Below are 19,105 nucleotides of genomic sequence, written 5' to 3' on the forward strand. Positions count from 1 at the left end.
GTCTAGCCTACTAATTTCAATTATTTAAGAAAATAGAAAAACCACACACCGCATTTTTTGGTTAACAGGTCTTATCGTGTCTTTAATAGGTACCCAATTGTCAGCCCCTGTCAATACAAACAACTATATATATGCTATTCAACACTATTTCAAATATCAAAATGCACCCTATTGCACATATGCATTATAAAAAGTCGGTGTATTGCATATATACTAATTTCAATTATTTAAGAAAATAGAAAAACCACACACCACACTTTTTTGATTAACAGGTCTTATCGTGTCTTTAACAGGTACCCAATTGCCAGCCCCTGTCAATACAAACAACTATATATATACTATTTAACACTATTTCAAATATCAAAATGCACCCTATTGCACATATGCATTATAAAAAGTCGGTGTATTGCATATATGCATTACTCGTTAATTTTTTTTATTTATTTTTTATTTTTATATTTTTTGTGGTGAAGAATAACAACATATAAGAAGGATGAAAGAAAAAAAATTTAAAATTTTTTTTTAATTAAATTAAAAATACTTCATTATTAGTTCTCTCCATAAAATGAAGTTCTCTCATGATCCTCTCCCTATATATATATATATATATATATATATATATATATAACTATCTATATAATTGTCTACCATAAAATCTAAGGTGTCGCTCTTAGGTTGTTCCCCCCATTTTCTAGAGCCACCAGATTGCTTGATTTATAAATGGAGACTTCTCATGCATTTGACCCAAATTCGTGGGTATGGGTCTCACCAAACCCGATTAGTCTTTAAATGGGTTATAACATCTCATTTATTTGCAAAACTATTTCATAAGCAAACAATAATTTTCACGGGTCATGGGTCTCACAAAACCCGGATAACTCTTAAACGGGTTATAACATCTCATTTATTTGTGATATAACCCCTTAATTATCACAGAATAATTTTCACGGGTTATTTGTCTTACCAAACTCTAATAGCTCTCAAATGGGTTATAAGATCTCATTTATTGATAAACACTTTCATTATCAAACCCTAATTTAATTTATTTGTTTTACATGTTCTTAATTGCCGGTCTGTCATCTCCATCGTCGGTTAACTTCCGATACTACCCACTATCGTCAACTACATCAACGCCTCTTTTTTCATTAGACAAATATTTGTGTTGATGTTTGTACATTTAAAAAAATCAACATGCGCGTGTTCGTTTATGTTTGTTCGTTAAAAATCTAAAAAACCTAAACATCTCAACTGATAAAACCCAAACGTTAAAATATATAGTCACAAACTAATATATATGTATTAAATTAAAACAAAACTATGCTACAAAAATAAAATATATCATCATAAAATACCAAAACGATTAAAAAAAACTTTAAATAAACTCTCGTAATACGGGAGGAACAAACTAGTATATATATATGTAATTCTAGGTTTTCTAGATTCAAAAAAACTTTACTTGTGATCTGCATAAAATTTCATTATTTAATTTCTAGGTTTTCTAGATTCAAATAAACGTTTTTAATACTGCGTCATAGTTGTCAAGCTAATAAGATATAGATATGTTTTATTTATTAACATTCACAATCGTTTATTAAAATTTGGCACAAGCATAATATTAAATCACTTGTCATGTTCCCTACACATTCAAAGTAAGTTTGGAGGGTATTTATACAGAAGAATAGCCTACAGTTTTGACTCATGCATTAATCTTTCTTTTTGTTTTTTCCATCTGTTAATAAACATAAATCCCAGGTAACAAATGTCGACCAGAAGATCAAGATCTAGGCAGTCAGGATCTACTATGATCACTGATGACCAGATCAACGATCTTGTTTCCAAATTGCACCAACTTCTTCCTGAAGTTCGAAATCGCTGCTCGGATAAGGTCGTTAAGATCTTTTACAAATTCATAAGGTGTTTGTGTATGAAAGCAAAATATCATATTATTGATGGTTGATGGTTGCAGGTATCAGCAGCGAGGGTGCTGCAAGAGACATGCAGCTATATTAGAAGCTTGCATCGGGAAGTTGAAGACTTAAGCGTTCGTCTGTCGGAGTTGCTGGACAACATAGACTCCACCCAAGCTTCCATCATCAGGAGTCTACTAATGCAATAGATCCTATATTTTTTGGCACTCCTCTACTACTTTTTGATTTCTCTATATTTTTAGAGTTCCTCCCTTTTTCTTTTTGTCATTTTTATCGTAAATGATTTTTGTCTTGATGAGTTTCGAGTTATATGTAATAAGAGAGTATGTAGTCACTCATGATATGATTTAAATGTCATAGAATGAAAGGGAAAGTCATTTATTTGCACTCTAGAGTTTCGAGTTATATGTCACAATTAAAACATTGAATCTGCATACCCTGTTCTGATTCTTCTTGCATAAAACATTGAATAATTATATAATAAATCTTAATTCACTTAATACTAGTTTGCTTGTGAGAGCTATCTGAGCAAAGTTTAGTATGCTCATGAAGATCGAAGCTTGCTTGAGAGGAATATTTGAACTCTTCATATATTCTAAGTATGGACCTGCTCGAAGTAATGTCCCGAGCACACTCGATGATTAAAAGGTCACAAGGAGCCATGTACTGGAGGACCATGCTCGAAGACCTGTTTTACACTTGTAGTTTATTTTAGAATGTTTTGTAATAACTAATTATTAGGGTTTGTAGAAGTCATGTTAGGTGGACCTATAGATATAATGTTTAGGTCTCATTGATGAGACACAACCTTCACTTAAATTTATTTGAACATTCTAAGTATACTCGGGTACTATAGACATGCTCGAGGCTAAATCATGTTGGGAGTAACACTTAGAAAGATTTCCAAAAACTCCTTACCAGCACACTTGAGATTTTTCCTTATTCCAAACCTTGCTTGACCCACTAACTTGCTCGTGAATTTAGTTTAAGCAAAGATATATTAAGGGTTTGCTCGGTAGTAAACCATGCTTGAACAAGAACTGACTATAAGTCCCGAATCCGGATCTACACAATATGATATCAAGTAAACATGATGTTTGTGCGAAATCCAAACACTGTGGTGATACAATAACAATATAAATGAATAATAAGAACAAGATGAACTTCAATGCACACGTTTATTATCATCAAACGCCGGGTACATAAGTTCTTCTCAGATCTACTTTGCTCTCTAGAGTTTATGGTGGCTATCAAAGTGCTCTACCGCTGGTTACCCTAACTAATGACTAAACATTAACTATATACAGGGTTATCATACAAAAGGCGCAAAGGCCAAGCCCAACAAAGCCTAAACTAGCCTCACCAAAATCCATAAGGATTGCGGTATTACACCATCATAACCATAATGCAATTATTCAACTTGTCTTCGTTTATTGTACTTTAGTATTGATCATGTCGTGGCCTTTTGATATGCGTCAGCCTAGCCAATTTATGACACAACAATCTTCCCCTTAGACTGATGCTTTCGAAACCTTCAGAATCTTTACTTGAACATGATTAGCAACTTCAGCATCTGCATCCAATACTCTACCATCTCCCCCCTTATTGACAACATCATCCAATTTGAATCTCAGATACTTCACATGCTTCCGTTGCAAGAAATCAGTCTTGTAAGAACAATCAACTTTGATAGAAATATCAACCAAAATATTTTGAAAACAATTAAATAAAACAAAGTAAGCCACACATATTTTTGTAATTTTTATTTTTCAGATTTTTATGATTTTCTTGAAAAGACTTGAAATGAGATCACACAAGCTAAACCAACTATAACACACATAACGGTTATCAGATTTCATGGGCTGAGAACAAAAGCCTGATCCAAGTTTAAACGATTTCATAACGCATTTGTTTCGACAAGAGTAATCATGATGTAAAATTAAAATGAATAAATAAAATATAATAAAAGTAATAAATTAAAACAAAGTAATTATCCACCCGGCCTTCTTGTAATTTTAACAAATTTTGGGATCAAATTTCAGTTTCGATAATCGAGCAAACTTTTATGAAAAGTCCGAACATGGAGTCATATTGATTAAGATGCTTTCACAATGATTCATTTTCAGCATTATTATGACATAGAGAGACATGTTGATAGCAGGTATTAAGAGATTGTATGATTTTCATTGCATTAGTGATATGAAATAGGTTCAATTGGGCATAAAGCATAGATGGAGACCACTTATTGACATGTGATGCCTCCTATCTCTTCTCAAAGCGTATATGACTTTCCCCATATCACCCTAATTTGACTCCAGTGTTTAGGGCTGGCAATTCGTGTCTTAACAAACCTTACATTTAGAGTGTTTAGGACTTATTTGAATGATCCACCCTTGTAGTTCTAGTCTGACCCTTTAAGCTTTTGAAAAACGAACTTTAATAACACAATATTATATAATTTAAAAAAAAAAAACATAAAAGCACAGTATTTTGGTGATAAAGCAATAACAGGCTCATGTATGACTGTGCAATTACTTTTCTGCCTATCATTCGGTGAGATATATCTGGAGACATGCACATAGCGGGGTTCAAAATACCCGAACCCGATTAACCCGACCCTACCCGAACCCGAATAAGCTAATTCAGGTCTGGTTAAATAGGGTCAAAAAGTATTAATCGGGTTTATTTTTGGAAAAAAAAGTCGGGTTTCGGATTAACCCAGATAACCCGATTAGTGGTGATACTTAACTTTAAATACAATAATGAAATGGTGAAATAAGTACTATAAAGACAATATTGTAAGCTTTATAGATGAGTTAATTATTTTGCTTGTTCATGAAACGTTAAGAGAAAAGTTCATTTATGGTTTGTTCATTTAATAAAATGAACGAACATGAACACATGTTTCACTCGTTCATTTATATTTGTGAATGTTCGTTTATAATCGTTCGTTTAAGTTCATTCATGTTCATTTGCATATTAATAGAAAATTATTAAATATTATTTGCATTTAGAAATTATATCACCATCATATGTTTTATATTTGTTTGTTTGTGTTTATTTAAATGCGTTCACTTATGTTTGTTTAGGTATATTTGTGTTCGTTAATGTATGTACATATATGTTCCTTCATGTTCATTTATCTTTGTTTAATTATGGTTGTGAACTATTCGTTGAGATTTTAAATAAACGAACAAGAACATCTTTAGATTTTAACTAACGAACATGAACACAAATATTTGTTCGATTAAGTGTCGTGTTTGATAAAAGTAAAATGAACGAACAAGGACATGCCTTTATTCATATCGATTTGACTCGTTTATAGGTCTATATATGATTTATAAGACAATTACTTGTAAATAATTTGAAAATCGAGTGGAATGAGAAATTTCGCAACCTATAAGTTACAAACACAAAAAACAACTTAAAATTATAAAGTAACATGGTTAACCCGATTAACCCAAATAACCCAAATAACCCGAACCTTAATAGGGTCCGGTTGCGGGTTAGATATTTTTTAAGGAAAACCCGACTAACCAGACCCGATTAACCCGAAACCCGATCGGGTTGACCCGATTAACACCCCTACATGCACATATCTTCAAAATGACTCTGCACAATAAGTTTAGCAAATTTAGTTTATATCACTTCAACATTTACGCATCAAAGAAATCTACCATACAAATCAATGATTGTTCAGAAGCCTTTTAAGCTTAGTAACTTCACACGTTAGGCAAACATAAAAAATTTTACTATCATTTTTCAAAGGTTGGATCAATTTTCGGTTTAAAATGTTTTGAGCTTCTAAAGAGCTCATAACTGAGTAATCATATTACTTTCCAGAATGTGTTGTAGAAGACATTTTTTTACATTCAGTCACCCCAGTCACTTTCAGTTTCAGGTAAAATGCTATTCCATATGTCTACTGGTAGGTAACAGGACCAAACATGTATAAAAATACATGTCCCTCGAACGTAAGTAACCGACATAACTTTAAGCGAAAGAGTGCAAAAATATTTTTAATAACAATTGTTTTATAAGAACGCACGCACACTCTTTTTGTATTTTTAATTTTCTCCCCCTAAATGAATTTTTGCAAACATTTTATCAAAAAAAATATGTACAAATTGACCTAAACAAATACTTAATCGTCGAAATGTAGCATTTAATAATAATATATGAAGAAGTGTGATAGTCAGCCAACTGATGTACTATCATTTCTCGTGTACATTCAAGTCATTTTCACATTCTGAAAAACAAAAACAAACTATACTTGAAAAACTATATGTGAACATATTTTGTACTTTTAAAATTTATGATTATTAATTTTTTTTAAATTTCTCACCCTAATGTTGTGCATAAATTGAATGCAATTAAAACAAGATAAATTTATGTACACATATAAATAAAAGTTAATAATTTTAAAATCTTTTTGACTGATCAATCTTTCATACCAAAGTGATACGCTTACCTTTTATCTTCAAGTCAACATTTTCCCATTTGTGTGAATCTCCCTCTAAGAATAAGCTTGGTTTTTGAGATTCCGCATCTTTGCGAGTTGAATTTTTGGAACAAACTTTTAATATGCAATGAATTCATTGATTTGTTACTACATACTTAGAGAGAAAATTAAAAACGTTCTATCACCCTAAAATCCCGTCGAGGCAACAAATAGTCCATTTTATGGTTTAAAGACTTAAGATAATGGATATTTACCCTTTCATGTGCCTGGAACAACCCATTTAAGAGGCATTGAATTTGAGGTTGTTCCTACATGCATATCTTTCCCTTGAGAATCAACATATATGACCTTTTACCAACTAATATCTTTCCATCTTTGACAGAAACATTTGTTGTTATCGGTCATGTTTGTTGAGTTTTAAGTTTCCAAGTCTGTTTTGGTTTAGTGAAATTGGAAAGAACGGACTTTGGAGTGGAACAATTTGAATTCGAATTCTTAGAACTTCCACACTGTTTGATTTCTGAAAATTTATTTTTCTTTTAACAGTTTCAAAATCACTTGAGTGTAAAAATGTCATATTAAATTTGAATCCTTGAGTATCTGTGACCCATTGTACAGATACTCGTGGTTTTATAAAATAGGCGTTTTGTCCAACCACTGGTTTCGGTTGAAACTTGTTACCTTTCACCTGAGGAGTTTGTCTTTTAACAGGACGGTAGTGACACTCATTTGCCAAATGCCCGCCGTTCCCGCAGATGAAAAACGCCTTCAACCTTCTTCTAACGTCAACGAAAGCACTTTCCTCATGTTGGGAAGGACGTGAAGTTAAAATTGATTCGAGTTTCTTCTTAGGAAATATTTTTCTATTCTTCATGCCCCTTGGTGTAGCCTTCTGATTTTGCTTGTAATAGGGAACATATAGACGATAAAAATAACTTTTAGCTATATGTCCCGGTATGCTATAGTGGTAACATGTTTGCCTCTTAATATAAATAACACCCAATGATTTATCAACACAATGAGATCCAAAGGACCTATGAGGACGAGACTGTCCTTGTTGTGCTGATTTCTTATGTGCCTTCTCTTTGTTGCCATGACTCTGTGTATTATTATTAGTACAGTTTTGTGTTGTGGTGTCATCTGAGTTTGATGACACGTTAGCATAATATTTCTTTTCACTAGCCTGAACCCCTTCACTATTAGAAGCGACAACATTTACTATATCTGCAAATGAAGTAGAAGCATCAAAATTGTTCACACATCTAAAAACAGGTTTAATTTCCTCTAGTGATCCTGATCCAACAATTTCAGATTGAACATGTTTACCATATATCATGTTCTCCTTCCTAGCCTCTTCCTATTCAGTTACAGGCATACAAGTATAGTTATTATTATAAAGAGGAGACGCCTTTTCATATCCTAAACCCTTAACTTTCTGAGTCTTATACTTTAGTTGACGCTTAATCATGTTCTCAACCACCTCACTAGATACATCAAATTTCATAAAATTGAAATCGGTATTTTCAAATTTACCAATTAATTTTATAAGTTCTTTTCGTAGATCAATCTAGATCGGCAGTTAATTTAGCAATATGCTTCTTAGCATCTAAGTGGTGACAATATTTTAAACTAAAATCTTTTTGAAGTTGACGTATGTCCTTATGTTGTGAATCTACTTTCTCTTTAAGTATTTTCTCATTTGTCTTCAGAATATAGTTTTCATGTTTTATTCCCCCCATTTCTCTAATCAGATTACTATTGTGTAATTTATACAAATCTATCTATTAACACAATATTGAGAACATAATTCAGAACTTACATCTGATGAGCTGGGAGAACATAATTTACTTAACTGGTCCATTTTAAACAAAAGTACAAGATAATGGTCCAAGTTATTAGTTCAAGAGTAAGTACATAGATAAGACCCAACGGAACAGGCCCACATAATTTACTATGTGATCCCAAGTTACTAAGGCCCAAAACACCAGGACCAAATGCACACAGTCACTAAAGCCCAAGTAGCCAAGAACCCTTTCAACCAAAGAACCTTGACCCAAAAACTCTGACAGAGACCAATAACCAAAAGCTCAACCGAGAACCCTTGATAGAAATAGTTACTGAAAAAACACAGCCGAGAACCCTTGATCGAGAACCTAGTAAACCGAGAACCCTGAAAATCACCCGAAAACCCTGAAAGTCAGCCAAAAACTCTGAAAATCAACTGAGAACTCTGAAAATTAGCCGATAACTCTACCAAGAACCCGAAAGCTTGACCGAGATCACAAGAAATTTGACCGAGATCTCAGGATGTTGGCCGAAAACCCTTAAATGGTCTCGAAATCAATCAAGTGTGCCTGAGAACGGCCAAGAATTAGCCAAGAACCCTTTTACCAGCTTTGACTGAGTAGTTTTGGCAACAAACTAAATCCCGAAATTTGTGGGATTTGAATTTTGACCAAAATTAACTCAACATCTATCCCAAGATATCTCCTTCCACCTCCGATGAATATGTCACCGGAAAATCAAACACCACGACCACACTTAAGAACAAATCTTGAATACTTGATATCACAACCGAGCCTAGAACAGGTCAACCTGGCTCTGCTACCAATTGTAAGTCCCGAATCCAGATCTACACAATATGATATCAAGTAAACACGATGTTTGTGCGAAATCCAAACATCGTGGTGATTCAAGAACAATATAAATGAATAATAAGAACAAGATGAACTTCAATGAACATGTTTATCATCACCAAACGCTGGGTACATAATTTCTTCTCAGATCAACTTTGCTCTCTAGAGTTTATGGTGGCTATCAAAGTGCTTTACCACTGGTTACCCTAAATAATGACTAAACATTGACTATATATAGGTTTACCATACAAAAGGCCCAAAGGCCAAGCCCAACAAATCCTAAATTAGCCTCACCAGAATCCATAATGATTTCGGTATTACACCATCACAACCATAATGCAATTCTTCAATTCGTCTTCGTTTATTTTACTTTAGTCTTGATCATGTCATGGCCTTTTGATATGCATCAGTCTAACTGTTTTATGACCCAACAGTAACCTTGCTCGAAGAAATGCAGTTTGCTTGAAACTTAACAATTAGAATATTTCTGAAGAAATATCCAGCTAGGATAGGATACCTTGCTTGAGGAAGTATTTTCCTTGCTTGAAGTGCTTGAGCCTGCTCGGATTCCATAGTTAGACAAATATGGGAGGTTGAGAAGATTTCAATCATTCCTTTAGACCCAACATCATTGGCACTAAATGACTTGTTATAACCAAATATGTCTTCTTATAGGATAAAACTATATATTAACGCGAGATTTAACAAAATAATAAAAAACAATTTAGGCAGCAGCAATAAACAAACGTAAGAACTTATCTAAACCGAACTTTGGATATTTCACCAGGAGTCCATATGAAAAACAAAATTGAAATAGTTCAACCATAGGAGATTCATAATACAATACTTCCATAAAATGGTCGAAGCACACTTTGTAAAGCTCGAACACTGAGATTTAGCAAATTCTGGCACTAGATCTGGAACTCTAAACTTTTCTCTGAAAGAATTCCTAAATCTGATCTTCTTCAAATCTTAATCGTTTAACCACCACACAAAACCAATTTGATCTAATCAAATCTGAGCATCAGACCTAACAAGACAACTAATCTGTATAACTGATTTCACTAAAACAATGAAACTGGTAAAACTGGTGTAGCGGCATGACGGTTCTTCTATTGGCAGTGAGGCAGCGGCAACGCGACAATAGGCCGGACAGAGCGGTGATGCAATAATGGTGGTTAGCTGCCGATGACGAATGAAGGCCGATGGCGGTTCGATCAACGACACAAAGAAGAAAAAGGAGGCACATTCAAGTTTATTCTTGTTTGTACAAGTTTTGCAATTGATTTCTAATGTCAAAATTGAAAAACCTTAATCATTGTATAGATCCCTTAACATAGTTTTTCAACGGACCAGACTTTTACCTAATTTATTATTTAGTAACTAAATAATGATAAAACTAATCTGGTTTTTAAATGACTATTTAGTTAAAGTAAATAAACAACAATTATTTATTTCCATTTAATTAACGGATAATTAAATAACTTGTTGATTATAAATGATAATTAAATAACACTCGTTTAATATTCCAATTTTATAGAATTCGTCAGTCAACTAAAATTCAAACAACTACTTATTCGATTTCCCTCGTTACTCAAAGCTTGTTATCAGTTATTCTTTAAAAAAATATAATCACCTACTATTTTTGATTAATTTTAATATCGTCACCACTTGATATGCTTCATTGCTATAAAGAATGGTATGCATTGACGTCGGGAGATGTACGAGTGCATTCTGACATTGCAGCAGATCGGGCTACACTTACAACGATCAGATGCTTATTCCCGTTGGTGTTTGGAAAGAGTGACTACCCAGTTGCGGGGTTTCATGGGAGTGATTGCGGTCTTGGCTGCCGTTGTTATGTGGTTGTTGTATCATATATATAGGTAGACATAGATACGAATAGTATAGTACTCTTTATAGTCTTTTGGTACTCCATGTAGGCACCTAACAGTAGCATGCGATACTAACATGGAGGATGTTTTTGATCTACTATTACTACAAGCACTGGACCTTACCAGGTTAAGTCTACTTGTCAGTTAGTGACAAATTTTTGTAGGCATATTCAAGCCTATGTGCTGATTTTGAATGTATATGTTCAGTAACAGTTATGTGTAATAAAAATGTGTGTTTAGCATACTTGTGTGTTTGTGATTATAAGTTCCTTTATTATGCATTGTATGGTGTGAATGGTACTAATTAATATATATTTAATTAATTGTTATAAAATGGTCTGAAGAGAGCTAACACTATATCTGAGGCGGAAGTGTCCGAAATGATTATCCGACAATTGAAAGTAGTGATTCCGACTATAGTAGCAAAAGTCACTGCTAATATTCGTTTAAATACAATTGTTAATCAACAGTCGAGCACCAATACGACCACTAATACTACACCTCCGCTGAATACTAATATAGCTACGAGTACTACTACCCTGTTAAATACTAATGCAGCTGCAAATGTTACTACCCTGCCGAATACTAATACTGCAACTAACAATAATAATACTTGGCCGAATGTTAATGTCACTGGAAACCCAAACCTGTTCTAAATACCAATAATGTCACGAATACAACACCCCTATCGAATGCCAATACTTCTTGTAACGCGAATCCCCGTGTCGGGAGTGTTCGTTTAAACAATTTATGTAGTGTAAACTGATAGATTTTAGTGGTACCAAGGGACCAAATGGATTTGTTAAATGGATTGAAACGAATGAGTCTGTCATTAATATCAACAACTGTCCACCAGACTGTATAGTCAAGTATGCTACTTGCACATTTATGGGTCATGCTTTAATGTGATGGAATACAATTGTACAAACACGGGGACAAGAAGCAATTAACCATATGACATGGGCAGAACTTAAAACTTTAGTATTGAAACATTTTTGCCCAAAGAATGAAATCCAGAGGTTGGAACATGAACTATGGAAATTAAGAAATGAGAGGCGCTAACCATTTGGGGTACACCAATTGTTTTAATGAAATTGCTCGTCTAGGACCATGGATGGTAGCATCTGATCCCAAGTGCATTGAACGCTACATTTGGGGACTTACCCCGAAAGTGAGAAGTACAGTAAATTCCATAGCCCACCCAACTTTGGAAAGTGCGGTGCCACAAGCCGGTATCATTACATTCGATCTCACAAGAAGCGGTGTGTTAAGATTACTAGAGGAATTGTCTGGTCTGAAACGAACTGAGCATCTAGATAACAACATAAACCATAAAATAAACGAATTCGTCCTATAACTCAAAATTATGCCATGACCAGCTCTAACGTGAAACAAGATACGAACAAAGGGTCTCTGCCGAAATGCGGAAAATGTAGTTTGCATCATACATGTGAATGTCGACTGGCTATATGTCAAAGGTGTGAAAAGATTGGGCGTTTTGCTCCAAATTGTAGAATTATTATGGATATTGCAAAATGACAATCTCAAACAACCCAACCTCTCCGTCCACAACCACCTAAACCCCCAACCAATTTGGCAACAACCTATTCAGCAAGCCCCACCTACAATGAACCTCCGTACTTGTAATGGATGTAGTAGTACGAAACACCTTAGGAGATATTGCCCCAAATTGAACCCATGTGTAGTAAGAAGACAAAACTAAGGGCATGCATCAACTTCCAATCTAACTAAGGGACACACTTTCGTAATAGGATCGGGCGAAGCACGATAGGATCCTAATGTAGTAACAGGTACATTCTTAGTTTTAGATCAGTATGATTCAGTTTTGTATGATACGAGTACTTATCGAAGTTTTGTATCTACTAACTTTTTACCTTTGGGGAACCGGTTAGTGAACTAATAGATCCTTATACTATAGAACTCGCTAACGGTACGTCTATAATTGTTAACCAAATAGTTTGAAACTGCCCTTTCTTTCTAAACGACCAACCATTCCTTATCGATTTACTCCAAGTAAAATTAGGAAGTTTTGATGTAACTGTCGGTATGGACTGGCTATCTAAGTACAAAGCCGAAATCATTTGTAAGGACTGTTAGAATTCCCCTCTCAGACAATGAAGTAATGACGGTATAGGGAGAAAAGTCTGGTACTATATTACATTTCGTATCTCATCTTAAAGTACTAAGATACTTGCGCCAAGGACGTATTGCGTATTTGGCACATGTAACAATCAAAAACCCTGATGAAAGGCGTATAAAAGAAATCCTAGTGGTACGAGATTATTTAGATGTTTTTCCAGATGAATTTCTTGGTTTCCACTGATCCGACAAGTTGAATTTCATATCGACCTAATACAAGGAGCAGCTCCCATCGCTAAGGCACCTTACCGACTTGCATCTTCTAAAATTCCAGAACTATCCAATCAATTACAAAATTTATTGGATAGGGGTTTTATACGACTTAGCTATTCGTAGGAGGGAGCACCGGTGTTGTTTGTGAAGAAGAAGGATGAATGTTTTCGAATGTGTATTAATTATCGGGAATTGAATAAAGTTACCATTAAGAATAAGTATGCTCTTCCTCGAATCGATGACTTGTTTGACCAACTCCAGAGAGGGAAATATTTTTTCAAAATTAATTTGAGATCTAGTTATCACCAAGTAAAAATTCAGGAGGAAGATATTTCGAAAACAGACGTTCGGACTCGATACGGTCATTATGAATTCTTAGTTATGCCTTTCGGGTTAACCAGCGTGCCTGCGATATTTATGGATCTTAAGAATCGAGTCTGCAAACCTTACCTTGATTAGTTCGTAATAGTATTCATTGAAGACATTTTAATATATTCAAAGAGTAAGGAGGAACATGAGCAACATCTCAGGGTAATTTTGGAGTTATTAAGACAGGAGAAACTGTATGCAAAGTTGTCCAAGTGTCAATTTTGGCTGCAAGAAGGGCAATTTTTAGGACACATTGTAAATCAACAAGGAATTCGGGTAGATCATAGTAAGATAGAAGCTATTAAGATTTGGCAAACGCCTAAGTCACCAAAAGAAATCCGCCAATTTTTGGGATTAGCTGGATATTACCGACGTTTCTTAGAAAAATTTTCTGGTATTGCCCAACCTTTAAGCTTCTTAAATCAAAAAGACCGAAAGTATGACTGGGGAGAAGAACAAGAAATGACCTTTCAACTGTTAAAACAAAAGTTGTGTCAAGTTCCAATATTAAGTCTTCCAGAAGTAACTGATGACTTGGTAGTCTACTGTGACACATCTCGTTAAGGTTTAGGATGCGTACTGATGCAAAGAAATAAAGTAATAGCGCATGCTTTCCGACAAATAAAAGTGCACGAAATAATTATACCACTCATGATCTTGAACTGGGAGCAATTATTTTTGCACTTAAGATTTGAAGACACTACTTATATGGTACCAAATGTACAATTTATACAGATCACAAAAGCCTACAAGACATATTTGATCAGAAAGAGCTAAACATGATACAACAAAGGTAGTGGAATTGTTAAATGACTATTATTGTGAAATACGATACCATCCGGGAAAAGCCAATATAGTAGTGCCTTGAGCTAAAAAGATTAAATGTTTAGAGTACGTGCAATAGAAATGATCATTCAGATGAGTCTTTATTAGCAAATTCGTATCACCTAAGGTGAAGCCAAAAAAGAAGAACACTTAGAAAAAGAAGACTTGCACGGGAATGAGAAAAAATTATAAAAAAACTGATGAAATACTATACTTCAAAAACCGAGTCTGGATTCCAACCCTTCATAATCTTCGTGAATTAATCATGGTCGAAGCACACAAATCCAAGTATTCCATTCATCCAGGTACTGACAAAATGTATAAAGACGTGAAAGAATTTTATTGGTGGCCTGGTATGAAGATGGATATATCCATGTATGCTAGTAAATGTGTAACTTGTGCTCGTGTTAAGGCTGAATATCAAAAACCTTTGGGAATGTAACACCAACCTGAAATACCCAAGTGTAAGTCGGAACAATTAACAATGGATTTCGTAACCCACCTTCCCAAAACCTACCGAGGCATAAAGCAATTTGGGTAATTGTGCACCAATTGACCTAATCCGCACAATTCCTTCCGATCCGTGACACCCACACTACTGAAAAACTCGCCCAAATCTACATTAATAAAATCATATCCCGATATGGTGTGCCATTTTCAGTTATTTCAGATCGAGATAGCCACTCTACTTCTCATTTTTGGCAAGTTATACAAGAAGCTTGGGCAACCCGAATAGATATGAGCACTACCTGCCACCCTCAAATAGATGGCCAATCCGAAAGAACCATTTAGAAAATAGAAGATATTCTTGGCGTTTGTGTATTAGACTTTATAGGGAATTGGGATCAACACCTTCCACTAATTGAATTCTCTTACAATAATAGCTACCATAGTAGTATACAAGCAGCACCATATGAAGCATTATATGGGCGGAAATGTCGATCACCACTTTGTTTGACGGAAGTTGGTGATACTCAAGTTACAAGATCTGATTTGATTCAGGAAACGACCAATAAAATACATAATATTAAATGAAAACTGAAAGCCGCTCGAGACCGGAAAAAGAGTGATGCCGATGCTCATAAAAAAACTGTTATCTTTTGAAGTAGGTGGTAAAGTGTTTCTTAAAGTATCCCTATGGAAGGGTGTCATAAGATTTGGTAAAACCGGTAAGTTAGCTCCAAGATACATTGAACCTTCCGAGGTTATTACTAAAATTGGTCCCGTAGTCTACCGGCTGAAACTACCATTGGAGTAAAGTACCACTGGTATATGCGCACGTAAAAAACAAACCAAACTTTGTGGAAGAGCCTGTAAAATAGTAGACGGGAAAACCAAATAGTTACGACACAATAGAATTTCATTGGTAAATATTAGGTGGAACTCACAACGAGGACCCAAATATACTTGGGAACGAAAGGATAAATTCTGAAAAAATTACCCACACCTTTTACCCAAAAAGACGGCAGTTGGAACATCGAATTCGGGGACGAAATTTCTTAACCGGGGGAGAATGTGACATTCGTGACCAAACGAGGTACACCTTAACTTTTATGTAGCGAGTAAACAAGTAACCGGTTAAGTCGAATCGAGTAAACGAGTAACCGATTGATACTGATTATGACCTGGATATATAAGGGGGTCATATACAAGTAATATATGTATTATTATAACTAACATATTGATATTACATTCCTAGTATGTGCAAAACCGCTTAAACGAAAATATTTTCGTTTAACAATACAATGTGAACTTAAGCCAGATCATATGTATCAAAACAAGAATTGTATCATCTTTCAAGCCAAAAAAAGACTTAAAACATTTATTTGAGATGTTTTAAGCAACTTGTGAAAATATTTTGGATTTTTACGAGTCAGTACCTTTTTCTTAATTTACAATAATTAGCCGAAAAACACTCGTTTTTGCACAGCTTGTCAAACCCGAACTCTTTTTCTTATCAAAAACCAAACTTGAAGTAAATTTGGACTCTTGATTTAACGTTGGGCACCCAAAACAGGACAAAAGTGGCCAAAAGAGAGGCCCAAGGCCCCTCCCCCCTTAGTGCCGGCCGTAAGGGGTGGGAACCTCCCCTCCCCTTTTATGAAATCTTCCCTTATAGTCTTCATACTCATGTATTTGTGCAAAATAACTCAAAAAAGACATAAAACATTTATTTGAGGTGTTTTAAGCAACTTGTGAAAATATTTTGGATTTTTACGAGTCAGTACGTTTTTCTTAATTTACAAAAGTTAGCTGAAAAACAATCGTTTTTGCGCAGCTTGTCAAACCCGAAGTATTTTTCTTATTAAAAACCAAACTTGAACTAAATTTGGACTCGTGATTTAACGTTGGGCACCCCAAACAGGACAAAAGTGGTCAAAAGAGAGGCCAAAGGCCCCTCCCCCCTTGCTGCCAGCCGTAAGGGGTGGGAACCTCCCCTCCCCCCTTTATGAAATCTTCCATTACAATCTTCATACTCATGTATTTGTGAAAATTAACTCAAATAAACCTCATCCCCTTCCTACTACTCTTCAAATCCCAGCCGAAACCAAAGGTAAAGATCAATTTTTATGAGTTTTACACTTGTTTAAACTTAAAGAATTAGGTTTCGATTAATGAATACCATGTTTAACCATATAAAAACCTTTAAAATGATCCAAAAACATATTTTAATCCTAAACATGGTTAAAAATCATAACAATACGCTTTTTTTTTTGCCAAAAACATGGATTTGGAGGTTTATATTGCATTTTTACGGTTTTAACACTCGATTATAAACCCTAATCAAAACCCTATGTTACAAGGCTTGATGATTGATGTTCTACGCTTGGTTTTGTGATATATTACCTGTGGATGTACTAGCTAGAGAACCAAGAACCCAAAAAGGCGACAAAAGGCCTAAACACCCGGAAACACAAAGGTAATACCCGAAACACTCGTTTAAGGGATGTTTAGGATTAAGTCGTCGCATGGTTTTTTTAGTATATGTAACTTTGCAGGGACATCAAGGATCATATTAATGAGTCTCTGTTCAAATTTGGTAATTTTTTGATAAATGGAGAATATTTGGCGATTTTATTACTATTTAGCGGTGATTTTTGGAAAAACAGCAAAACAGTTTGGAAATTTATTAAATTTTGTGGAGAACACATAAATGTTATATTAAGATAACACATGAAACTTGGAGTCCATTGGCGAACCCTAGATATTGTCTGTGGATTCTCGTTTAAACGAGTTTTAACGAACGAATTTTGCCCAAAAAGGTATTTCAACTAAAGAGTTAAATTCTAGAATTTCAACAGGGATTATATGATGATATTTTTACCACTTAGAAAAATAATCGTATTTTTCGGGAATCGTTTGGTATAAACGGAGGATTTATCGGATAAAAATAACATATTAAACGAATTTTTATAAATAAATAAATAAGTTTAAGAATTCTGGAGTTAGTTTTATAAAAAATTTCAAAATTTAATTATATTTAAATAAAGAGTTATAATAATATAAAGATTTAATTTATATATGTTTTGATAAAACCGGCATCGTTATGTTTAACGATTTGACTGGTATATCAAAACCTCAAAAGTGGTCAATTGTCATAGTTTTGTATAGATTTAATAAAAACGAACTTTTTACGAGATTTTCAGAAGATTCGGGTGAATTGTACGCGTTTTGTACAATCAAATTCGTATAAAAACGAAAACAAACCCTGTAACAAATTCAAACATCTAAACGCTAATTTCTTTTATAAATTGAATCATTTTATCAAAAAATATGTTTAATCAAGTTTGTGTGATCTTACCTATTTTTGAAACGCGTAAACAATCAACTTGGCCAGACACGGAAAACGGTGTTACTGAGCCAAAACCGATTTTGAATATTAGACACTGTACAACGTCAAAATCTAAGACTACTGACTTGTTCTAGACAAAATAGCCATACCCAGATTAGATATACAACGCGATTAAGTTTAAAGACTGTACTAGTATTAACAGTACAATACCGATTATATAAATTGAGATATAATCGAGGCATACTATTTATAGTAGTGTGTTGCTGATACTATATTACAATAAGGTGAGTTTCATGACCCACTTTTAAATTGTTTTTCGAACTTTTTGGGTGAAAAACATGGTTACATATATCTGTTTATCTAGAAACGTGACATGATGTGAATTATCTAAGTCCCCACAAACACAAGTGATTAATTTCAAACCGGTGGCATGTGAATAGTACTATTGGGTTGACAAACCCAACAGGGCCAGTGGAGTATGCCGGAACATGTTTTTACAATTGCACATGACCATGCGAACCTTTGTAACATGCTATCTGGTGTTAGACATAGTACCTTTTGGGGAAAATAAGGCCAATGTGGCCATAGGAAGTGTGTAGGCAGTGGATGTAACGATTCTTGCAAAATCAGGTACACCCTAACCGGTATATACTATTTATGTGTTATTTAATAATGAATATATGAATTATAATGCGTTTATACGAGTATGTAAGATTCACATTACGGATTATACTCGATTATACAGTTAATCGTATTGGAAATACGATTAACCGATTGACGGTTATTAAAGTCCGAACGAATCGAGGATTACATGATAGACGAGA

General features: G+C 34.4%; 1 protein-coding gene across 1 annotated transcript; it reads left to right on the forward strand.

The window, feature by feature from the left end:
* The first annotated feature begins 1,759 nt into the window (after positions 1 to 1,759).
* On the forward strand, positions 1,760 to 2,116 carry LOC143601452 (transcription factor PRE4-like). Its single transcript, XM_077078857.1, has 2 exons — positions 1,760 to 1,885; positions 1,967 to 2,116. Exons 1-2 carry the CDS (start codon positions 1,760 to 1,762, stop codon positions 2,114 to 2,116), a joined length of 276 nt encoding a protein of 91 aa, XP_076934972.1.
* Positions 2,117 to 19,105: the final 16,989 nt, after the last annotated feature.

This window comes from Bidens hawaiensis, unplaced genomic scaffold (assembly GCF_021521415.1).
Source record: "Bidens hawaiensis isolate Kalapana, Puna unplaced genomic scaffold, B.hawaiensis_p1.1 tig00056307_1, whole genome shotgun sequence".
Lineage (NCBI taxonomy): Eukaryota > Viridiplantae > Streptophyta > Magnoliopsida > Asterales > Asteraceae > Bidens > Bidens hawaiensis.

What these genes read in the sequence shown, in the direction of transcription:
- LOC143601452 (XM_077078857.1), top strand. Translation starts at nt 1,760, where the DNA reads ATGTCGACCAGAAGATCAAGATCTAGGCAGTCAGGATCTACTATGATC. An exon ending in GAAATCGCTGCTCGGATAAG is followed by an intron (nt 1,886 to 1,966) that starts GTCGTTAAGATC and finishes TGATGGTTGCAG; the next exon opens with GTATCAGCAGCGAGGGTGCT.